This window comes from Trachurus japonicus, chromosome 2 (genome assembly GCF_045865225.1).
Source record: "Trachurus japonicus isolate A0001 chromosome 2, Traja_1.0".
Taxonomy (NCBI): domain Eukaryota; kingdom Metazoa; phylum Chordata; class Actinopteri; order Carangiformes; family Carangidae; genus Trachurus; species Trachurus japonicus.
Window position 1 is genome coordinate 1,947,662 of NC_140908.1, and position 10,394 is coordinate 1,958,055.

General features: G+C 44.5%; 1 protein-coding gene across 11 annotated transcripts in view; it reads left to right on the forward strand.

Moving 5' to 3' along the window:
- Positions 1 to 287: 287 nt before the first annotated feature.
- Positions 288 to 10,394, forward strand: part of stat1a (signal transducer and activator of transcription 1a) — a 15,624-nt gene continuing 5,517 nt past the window's right edge. For 4 of the 11 annotated variants that reach the window (XM_085795024.1, XM_085795033.1, XM_085795074.1 and 1 more), the window contains exons 1-17: positions 289 to 409; positions 1,666 to 1,796; positions 1,882 to 2,026; positions 2,112 to 2,207; positions 2,539 to 2,622; positions 2,735 to 2,813; positions 2,906 to 2,997; positions 3,106 to 3,257; positions 4,719 to 4,877; positions 4,983 to 5,075; positions 5,525 to 5,584; positions 5,697 to 5,717; positions 5,808 to 5,898; positions 6,394 to 6,435; positions 6,529 to 6,618; positions 7,012 to 7,110; positions 7,197 to 7,332. In XM_085795024.1, the coding sequence (XP_085651150.1) occupies positions 1,669 to 1,796; positions 1,882 to 2,026; positions 2,112 to 2,207; positions 2,539 to 2,622; positions 2,735 to 2,813; positions 2,906 to 2,997; positions 3,106 to 3,257; positions 4,719 to 4,877; positions 4,983 to 5,075; positions 5,525 to 5,584; positions 5,697 to 5,717; positions 5,808 to 5,898; positions 6,394 to 6,435; positions 6,529 to 6,618; positions 7,012 to 7,110; positions 7,197 to 7,332 (1,567 nt within the window). In that variant the 5' untranslated portion in view covers positions 289 to 409; positions 1,666 to 1,668. Of the gene's footprint in view, positions 410 to 1,665; positions 1,797 to 1,881; positions 2,027 to 2,111; positions 2,208 to 2,535; positions 2,623 to 2,734; positions 2,814 to 2,905; positions 2,998 to 3,105; positions 3,258 to 4,718; positions 4,878 to 4,982; positions 5,076 to 5,524; positions 5,585 to 5,696; positions 5,718 to 5,807; positions 5,899 to 6,393; positions 6,436 to 6,528; positions 6,619 to 7,011; positions 7,111 to 7,196; positions 7,333 to 10,394 lie in introns of all 11 variants that reach the window. The other 7 variants (XM_085794988.1, XM_085795007.1, XM_085795041.1 and 4 more) reach the window with 4 other exon arrangements.

Genomic DNA, 10,394 nt, shown 5'->3' on the forward strand with positions numbered 1-10,394 from the left:
GCTTTCCTCCATGTAAATACTTTGTATTGTCGGCCTTTAAATCATTAAAAACTGGTTTTACATTTAGTTTTATAAAGTTAAAGTCTGAAAAAACATAGAACTAAATGTTTGTTGTCCTAACTTTCTGCTGTTGTCGGTAAATTAACACTACACTGATGGTTTGTAGTTGTTGATGAGGGGAGGCGAGCTAACTGACAGAACAGCCGTCGCGTCTTCGCTCTGATTGGCTGTCGCATGCAATGGGGCGGGCGCATGTGGTGAATCCCACGCGCTGATTGGCTGACGGCGCTTCCGTACAGTTAGATACACTAAAAACTAGGCTGTCGGTTTACCTGGAAGACTCGGGGCTTTTTTCGGGAGGAAAACTCCGCTCCTGCGACAAACTGCACACACTTCCTCTAAATAAAAGGTAAGTTTAACATCTTATCTCCTGTTTTAGGGACGTTAATTAACCCTGAACCTGTTCTCTGTGGTTTTACCGTGACTGTCTTATAACGCTGCAACAAACTGAGCTGTTCAACTTTGGCTTTTCCAGTCGATCAAGTCAGACAAAAACACCTGTGCGTTTATATTATCAACTTCTATACACAAACACACACCTGGAAATATTAATTAGTCATTACTGATTACAGATGCAGCTGTACTCTATTACTAGTTATTACTAGTTATTACGCTGGTTCACCGTGCACGTCACCGCCCACCACCCGAGGGTCTGACACGTTCAGGTGTTGACTTCCCACCTGTCCGACTACATGACGTAGTGAACAGTAACACACTACAGGCCCAAGGCAGGTGATGGTGTCACCCCTCTAAACCTGCAGATTGTGACACATTGCACCACTAAAACTGCAGTTTTTCCATCAAAGTGTGTAGTTAATAATCAATAATCAATGGGAGCTGTAAATACACAGACTGTCCACATGCAGACTCCCCTGTGTAGAGGTGTGTCCTGCTGCTGCTGCTGCTGCTGCTGGGGAAACTGAAACCTACCAGGTGTTTGTTTGTCATCCTCCTTTCACTTTGTAATAGTAATAGTCACCAAGTAATACGAGTTAAAATGTTAAAAAATGAGCAATGCAACAATAATTGAATGTTTTCCAGCTCCTCCAGGTGCACATTATGTCTCGTCTCCTCCTGTAGACGTCTTAACTGTTCACCGAAGCCGAGGTTAAACACCATCCTCACAGATTTCTAATGGTTTCTAATTTGGAGGAGTGTCAGGGCTGCAGACTCAGACCCTAAATGGAGGCGTTTTCCTGCTAAAATCTGACACAGTGCAAGTAAATTGCACATGTGTAAGCAGTAAATTGTGAATATTTGCTTTGCAAGTCGATTTACAGTGTGCACCCCTAAATGTCCTGCTTGTGCTCCTGGTAAAAACAGTAAGTCTGGAGTCCTGAGTCCAGCGCAAACACAGGAACTGGGCTCAGACGCCTCACAGGATATGTTACACCGATGTGAAGTGAACAGGAAGAGAAAGAAACGATGAACTGGGAAGTTTCAACAGCAGAATGTTGAAATAAAATCATGGTAGGAAGCGTGTCCGACCGCAGCAGCAGCAGCAGCATTAACAGCAGCAGCAGCAGCGATTCTGCTGAGCACTGCACTAATAAATATGAATCAGATGATTTGTTTTGTCCTCATGAAGCTGCTCTTGTTCTCCAGAAGATGGCGCAGTGGTGTCAGCTCCAGATGCTGGACTGTAAGTACCTGGAGCAGGTGGACCAGCTGTACGACGACTCCTTCCCCATGGATATCCGACAGTACCTGAGCAGGTGGATCGAAAGCATCGACTGGTGAGAAGTCAAACTCCCGTCTTCCTCCTTTTTTCTCTCCACACGAGTTGCCACATTAAAACTGAATGTGTGCGATCTTCCACAGGGACACGGTGGCGATGCAGGACTCGCTGGCCACCGTCCGCTTCCACGACCTCCTGGCTCAGCTGGACGACCAGCACAGCCGCTTCGCTCTGGAGAACAACTTCCTGCTGCAGCACAACATCCGCAAGATCAAGAGGAACCTGCAGGTCGGAGCTGGAGGAGGTTAAAATAGAAACTGCTCTGTGGTCGGAGGTTGGAGCTGAAACTTTGTTGTCGTTTTGTTTCCCACAGGACCGGTTCCAGGAAGATCCGGTCCACATGGCTATGATCATCTCCAGAAACCTGAAGGAGGAGCAGAAGATCCTGGCCAGCGCAAAGAGCGCCGAGGTACAAAACAGAACAGCTTTTATTTTGAAATGATGAGGAAACAACTCTGTTTCAGGGTCGTTAAACTCATTTTAGTTTTAGTTTGATCTCAATTGGACCGTATGAGTAAAATAAAAGCATAATAACGTATAAATAATGAGAATTTTTTACACTTTGCAAATTCACGTTTGACACCCCTGCTCTGTTTTCTGCATTTATTATTGCTTTACTTCATGATTGATGCATAATTTACATCTATTCTGGCGATAAATACTGATGAGATGTGTTCAGCTAATCGGCAGAGAAAAAGAGTTAATGATCAAAAGAGTTAATAAATATTTTTCAACAGCAGGAGGGCGAGGTCTCTGTGTCGGCCATGGTGGTGGAGAAACAGAAGCTGGACAACAAGGTGAAGGAGATGAGAGACAGACTGCAGGTGAGTTGGACTTTGATGTTTCTGTCCGTCAGATGATCAAAGACATTTTTTATTTATTCATTTTTGATGCAGAATGTGAATGAAATGTAATAAAATATCTCCAAATCTCCAGATCGTGGATCAGAACATTAAGAACGTTGAGGACCTGCAGGACGAGTACGACTTCAAAATGAACACGCTGAAGAACAGAGGTGAGGAGCGTCGTCGTTGCTTATCGATCGGTTATCTACGCGCTTGTGTGTGTTTGTGTGTTTGATGGATGCGTGGCGTCCTGTCTGAGCAGAGAACGAGATGAACGGCATGACGCCCAAGGAGCTGGACAAGGAGAAGCTGGTGATCGTGAGGATGGAGTTAGAGCTGAAGGCCAAGCGACAGGTGAGGTGAACCCGCCACTTCTTGCCGTGTCGGATGCGTGGTGTTGTTTTTACTACAAGTCCCATCATGCACCTGTGCTCTCCTCCTCCTCCTCCTCCTCCTCCTCAGGACGTGGTGACTCAGCTCAACGACCTGCTGAACGTCACCCAGGCGCTGCTGTCCGACCTGATCTCCGAGGAGCTTCCTGAGTGGAAGCAGCGGCAGCAGATCGCCTGCATCGGAGGACCGCCCAACGCCTGCGTGGACCAGCTGCAGAACTGGTGAGACTTCTCCTCCTCCTCTTCCTCCTCCTCCTCTTCCTCCTCCTCCTCCTGCTCCTCTTCCTCCTCCTCCTCTTCCTCCTACCATGAAACTAGATGAGCCTTAACCCTCCTGTTGTCTTTCTGGGTCAAATTGACCCAATTTGTTCCCCTCCTCCATCCGTCCTTCTTTCCTTCCTTTCTCCCTTATTTCTTTCCACAATCCTTTTCCCTTCCTTCCTTCCTTCCTTCCTTGAACAAATCTGTTCCCTCCCTCCATCTGTCTTTCCTTCCTTTTTCCCTTCCTTCTTTCCTACCATCTTTCCCTTTGTCCTTCCTTCCTTCCTTCCTTCCTTCCTTCCTTCCTTCCTTCCTTCCTTCCTTCCTTCCTTCCTTCCTTCCTTCCTTCCTTTCCTTTGTCCTTCCTGCTTTCCTTCCTTCCTTGACCCAGGTGGACACCAGGAGGGTTAAGAGGTGTTTTTAGCATCTGGTCTCAATCACCAGTAGAGTTGGTTTCCAGAAAAGACTAAAAGAAGGTTTTTCACAGGAAGAGATTTTTTTGGACTGCATTTAATATTTAGATTTGGTTTTTTTTTCTGTTCTTTTTTCCTAGTCGGTTATGGGCTTCTATACATCTGCCTCATTTATTTTCTGTATTTTTCTTTTTTAAACTGTCATTTATTTTATTATGTTGTCATATTCATTCATTCATTCATTCATCTTTTTTTCTTCTTTTCTTCCCAGTTTGGCTTGATGTGTCATTTGTACCGTACTTTCCGGACTATAGAGCGCACCTGAATAAAGGCCGCACCAGCTAAATTTTAAATGAAAATACATATATAGGCCGCACTTGAATATAAGCTGCAGGTTTTCATGTTGTAACATGAGATATTTACACAGAAAGACAGTAGGGAACTGTGCAAGTGCGCTCGCTTTCCTCTCCTCCATGTGCATCTGTTGACAACGAAGCCGGCAAAAAATCAATAAATGGAGCAGTGGATAACGTTCAGGTTATCCACTGAACGTCGGGGTTCCATACAACCTGTCGGGGTTTATTTCTCCATAACAACCTCCGAACTATACATTATCCCTTACATAACATATACGATGTTACGGCCTGTGTGTTTGTGTAGTCTTAACCATCATAAACAAAAGATTACAGGTTACGGAGCGCGTTTGTGTCACGGTGTGCAGAGACGAGAGCTGGGACACCGGGGCGGGGAAAAAAGTAGCGGCTTATAGTCCAGAAAGTACGGTAGTTGTTGTTTGCTGCAGGACAGGTCTGGAGAATTGTCTTGAATGTCTTAAATATTTTAACATGTATGTAATATTTGTATATGTGTATGTTTTCGGATTGAGCATATGTATATATATATATATTTTTTTTTTTTTTATTGAGGCAGAGACTAATGGGGATCCATAATAATAAACTAAACTCTGTCTCCTCTTCATCTCCTCCTCCTCGTCCTCCTCCTGCTGCAGGTTCACAGCCGTGGCCGAGAGCCTCCAGCAGGTCCGTCAGCACCTGAAGAAGCTGCAGGAGCTGGAGCAGAAGTTCACCTACGACAGCGACCCCATCACACAGAAGAAGAGTTTCCTGGAGGCTCGAGCGCTCGACCTGCTCAAGAACCTGCTGTCCAAGTGAGCCAGCTGCCGATCCATCGCCTTCCTTTACTATCGGTTATCAATCAGAGTCAGAGTTTGATCGTACGGCTCAAACCTTTGTGTGTGTGTGTGTGTGTGTAGCTCTCTGGTTGTAGAGAGGCAGCCCTGTATGCCCACCCACCCTCAGAGGCCGCTGGTGCTGAAAACAGGCGTCCAGTTCACTGTGAAGCTGAGGTGAGAAACTTTTAGTTCATTATAGATGAACTCTCCAGGTCTGATGGTTCATTAAAGGGATAGTTCATCATTTAGTCAGATCCTCCTCTCACCATAATCCCTATAGTCATAGCAGCAGGTTCATCACCTTTATTTATCGGTGCATGTTGTTTTGAGATTTCAAACTCATCAAATACACAATCCAACAACTCCACAACGCTCTGGTGGACAAGTTGTGACCTGCACATTCACCACGCTATGAGATAATTATGTAAAATCCCTCCGCAGATCTCAAAACAACATGCACCGATATTTAAAGGTGATGAACCTACTGCTGTGACTATAGGGGTTATGGTGAGAGGAGGATGTGACTAAATGTTAAACTATCCCTTTAAGGCTTTATCTTTAACTCTGGAGGTTTTTCCTGTTGTGGCGACTTCCTGTCTGAGTGTGTGTGTGTGTGTTTGCAGGTTCCTGGTGAAGCTGCAGGAGTTCAACTACCAGCTCAGAGTCAAAGCTGTGTTTGATAAGTGAGTTCCTGTCACGTCTCTCTGCTGCTTCAACCAACTCTTCATTTATTCATTCATTCATTCATTCATTCATCATATTAAATCTATTATTAAACTAAACTCTGCTCCTCAGGGACGTCACAGAGAAGAAAGGGTACGTGTCTAAAACCGAAGCCTCAAAACAAACACTCAGGTGAGTTATTGATCGGCAGCCGATCAGCTCATTGATCCGTCTCTTCATCAGGTTCAGAAAGTTCAACATCTTGGGAACGAACACCAAAGTGATGAACATGGAGGAGTCGAACGGCAGCCTGGCGGCGGAGTTCAGACACCTGGTGAGAGTCCGTCACCGCTGTTTGAAAACACTCACACTGCAAAAACTCAAAATCTTACCAAGAATATTTGTCTTATTTCTAGTCAAAATGTCATTTCTAATTTCAAAACAAATCTCATTAGACTTAAAATAAGACTCATCACATAAAAAGCAGCTTGTTTTTAGACACTTTTTACATCTTTCAAGCATATTTTCACTTGAAATAAGTAGAAAAATCTGATAGTGGAGCAAGTTTTTTCTTCCTTATTACAAGCACAAAAAACCTGCTTTCACTGGCAGATTTTTCTACTTATTTCAAGTGAAAATTTGTTTGAAACAAATGAAAATTATCTAAAAACAAGTTCATTTTTAGGTGATGAGTCTTATTTTAAGTGAAAAGAGATTAGTTTTGACTAGAAATGAGACATTTCGACAAGTAATAAGACAAATATTCTTGGAAAGATTTTGAGTTTTTGGAGTGCAGGTCTCTTATTCCATGTCGTTTCTTCACTTACAGCAACTGAAGGAGCAGAAAGTCGCCGGGAACAGAACGAACGAGGTGAGAACCGACTGAAACTGTAAAATAAAAAATACTGTGACATCATCAATCAATGGGCAGAAAAGAGCTGAAGTGTTGCCGTGGTGTGTTCAGGGACCTCTGATCGTCACGGAGGAGCTCCACTCCCTCAGCTTCGAGTCCGAGCTGCAGCTCAACCAGTCGGGTCTCGACATCAAGCTGGAGGTGAGACACACACACACACACACACACACACAGGGTTCCCACTTGTCCTGGAAAACCAGGAAAACCTGGAAAATGGTTGACCAATTTTCCAGTCGTGGAAAACACATGGAAAATGAGAAAAAAAGTCAAATGTCCTGGAAAAGCTGTGTTCATCTTTAAACCAGACTTCTGGGCTGAGAGAGGAAGAAACATAGAAACAAAAATGTACAAAATAAGGTACAACTGTGGAAAAGAAGACTTCTCCAAAGCATGAACGGGACAGAGGATGTAGAATAACATGCCAGTCACACTGGAGCCGCTGAAAATGTCCTGGAAAATGATTTCAAGAAAAGAGTGTCACAGTGACATCACCAGGCTTCAGCTCACTTCCTGTCGTTGTCGTTGTCATGGTAGGCCATGTCTCTGCCGGTCGTGGTCATCTCCAACGTGTGTCAGCTGCCCAGCGGCTGGGCCTCCATCCTCTGGTACAACATGCTGACCACCGAGCCCAAGGTGAGCACACACACACACACACACACACACACACACTCGACTCCACTGTGACTAACGGATCCTTCTCTCTCTCTCTCCGTGGTCAGAACCTGAAGTTCTTCCTGTCTCCGCCGCCGGCCAAGTGGTCCCAGCTGTCCGAGGTGCTGAGCTGGCAGTTCTCCTCCGTCACCAAGCGAGGCCTGAACCAGGAGCAGCTCAACATGTTGGCCGACAAACTGCTGGGTGAGTGTGTGACTCCATTTTTAAAGGGATAGTTCAACATTTTGGCAAATTGACCCATTGCCTATAGTCATAGCAGTAGGTTCGTTACCTTTAATTAGTGTGAATGCTGGAAGCATTCACACTATTGTTATTCGGTTCGGCCATTTTCTGCCTTTCTTTGTCATGTAACTAGTCCTTCATACTTTGTGCTATTTCAACAATTCAAATATCAAAATGTTCAGCCTTTTCGGGACAGGTGTGCTATGTCTTTTCTCTTTTCAACTATTCATACTTTTTGCAATATTCAACTATTTCTGATTTTTTTTTTCCCCATAGAGAATGCATTGGAACAGTCTTGAAACTCTTCAAATCTTCTTACTTCTTTCAGCCTTTAAAGCGTCCACATACTTTCAGCTAGAGACTTCATTCAAATTCTGAGCTGTAGACAAACTTCTAATGTATTCATCCTGTATTTACAACTTTTTCATAGCTTGTACCGTTTTTGAGATAAATCCTTTAAAAGCACATGAGGATTTCTGACAAATTTCACACTTTTCAATGAGTGTGTATGGGGTTGGGTCAGAGTGAGTGACATCATCGTTAGAGTGAGAGGGATCGAAAAAACATTCAGGATTTTTTCTGGATAAATTGCCAGCACGGCCACAAATTAAACTCTAGACACATGATTTCCTCACGGTTTGTAGCCACACTTGTCGTGTCTCATCTGATGTGCTCAAAACAGCAGACAGACTTACAGAATTGTCTCTATGAGCCTAATTGTGCAGCTAGACCCGCTCCAGTGGCTCATCCACTTCAATAGAAAAGTAGGAGCTGATTTTTTTAGAAAAACAGAAATGCCCCCCTTTTCTACCTTGCGACGGCAAGAAAAGTATTTGTCCTACAAACACTTAATGCACATCAGAATGCTCAGGAAGGTCTCCTTGCGCAGATAGTCTCTACCACATTCTGATAAGAGGTACGGTTCTCTGTTTTTTGGCTGTCATTAGGAGAGCTGCGCCGAGCTCAAAACTGACTGTTCTGCTCCTGCTCTGTTGTGCAGGTGGCCATCAAGACACACACACACACACACACACACACACACACACACACACACACACACAGTGCCACCCAGTAAAAGGTAAGCAGTGGTGCAGGCTGCCACACAGGTGTATTCAATCAGATCATTAGCACATGGAGGGGTTTTGTGGTGATCAACTATTGTACTTGTATTGTTCTGGCTATGTGCTGGTCCATAGAGTCAGAGGAGGTTGGTCCTCCTCTATTTTTTAGAGGCCAGATGAACATCAACATATTTTTTAGAAAGAGTAACTGGTTGAATTAAACCATTACCACATCATTTCATGTCTCCACTAAGTTCACTTTCCTCCTCCTCCTCTTTTTCTCCCTCCTTCCTCCCTCCTCCTCTCCCTCCTCTTCTTCTCCATCCTTCTGCCTTCTTTCTCTCCCTCTTCCTCCTCCTCTTCCTCCTCCTCTTCTTCTCCCTCCTTCCGCCTTCTTTCTCTCCCTCTCCCTCCTCTTCTTCTCCCTCCTCTCTCCTCCTCCTCCTCTCCCTCCTCCTCTTCTTCACCCTCCTTCCTCCCTCTTCCTCCTCCTCCTCTTCTCCCCTTTCCTCCCTCGTTCTCCTCCTCTCCCTCCTCCTCCTCTTCTTCTCCCTCCTTCCGCCTTCTTTCTCTCCCTCTTCCTCCTCTTCTTCTCCTTCCTTCCTCCCTCCTCCTCCTCTCCCTCCTCTTCTTCTCTTTCCTTCCTCCCTCCTCCTCTTCTCCCTCCTCCCCCTCTTCTTCTCCCTCCTCCTCTCTCTCTGCCATTCAGCCCAATGCAATTTATTTCACAGCAGAGTAGCAGGAGCTCAACTTTTTAATTCGCTGGAATGGGCATTATACTTTGTTTGATTTCATCAAAAAATAGTCACAAGTCACAAAAAAGGTCCTCTACTTACTTGTTGTGGCTCATTTTTTTTTTTTTTTTTAAGAATCATTGAAAAATCTCACATTCATCAAAGTCTCAACCTCCCTTCTCCACAGCTCTGTCTGTAGTCCAATGGGTAAGGTGGCTGCTTGCCAACCTCAAGGTCACTGGTTCAAATCCAAGAGGGGCACTCTTGTTATGTTATGTTGAATTCTGCTCCCCTCCCCCACCTTCAATTGGTTACAGGTGTTCGTTAAGCGCCACAGTTTGCAGCACATCATCACAATCAATGACAACATGTTTAGGTGTGTGCTCTCTGTGGTGAAATGGCAGAGTAAAGGTTTATTGATCATGAGGCCATGGGTTCGATTCCTGCCTCATTCATGTGGTACTTTCTGATAGACTTCATTCAAATTCTCATCTGTAGACAAACTTCTAATGGCTCATTTATACTCTTTTCTTTCTTTCTTTTAAGCATCATTGAAAAATCTCACATTCATCAAAGTCTCAACCTCTCTTCAGAAGTCAGTGACCTCTTATACATGGATTTCTTTTACTCTTCTCTCATTGAATCTAACTATGGTGAAGTGGTTAGGTCAGTGGGCTGATGTACTGAAGGTTGTGGGTTCAATTCCCTCCTTGGACATGTTTCTTGTATGCCATTCCGCATGTCTTTGTCAATTTATTCTGCTAATTCAGCATGGTTCAGCAATGGCTTTCAGCATTCACACCATTTCCATTTTTGGAAATGCTTTTTCTAGTTGTCAGTGCAAGCTGTTTTTAGAACGGCGGAGCAGAGCCGTGAGCTGCTCAGAGCTACGCTACGGAGGCTCATGGGATTTCTTGGTTTCCCTCATCAAACTCATCAAATACACAATCCAACAACTCCACAACGCTCTGGTGGACAAGTTGTGACCTGCACATTCACCACGCTATGAGATAATAACACAACGTTACCAGACAGTTGTTTTAGAGGGAAATTCATGCAAAACCGCTGATGCGTGTTGCCTTCAGGGACAGTTTTTCATCAAGCAGTCTCTGCATTTCCCTCTAAAACAACTCTGTCTGGTAACGTTGTGTTATTATCTCATAGCGTGGTGAATGTGCAGGTCACAACTTGTCCACCAGAGCGTTGTGGAGTTGTTGGATTGTGTATT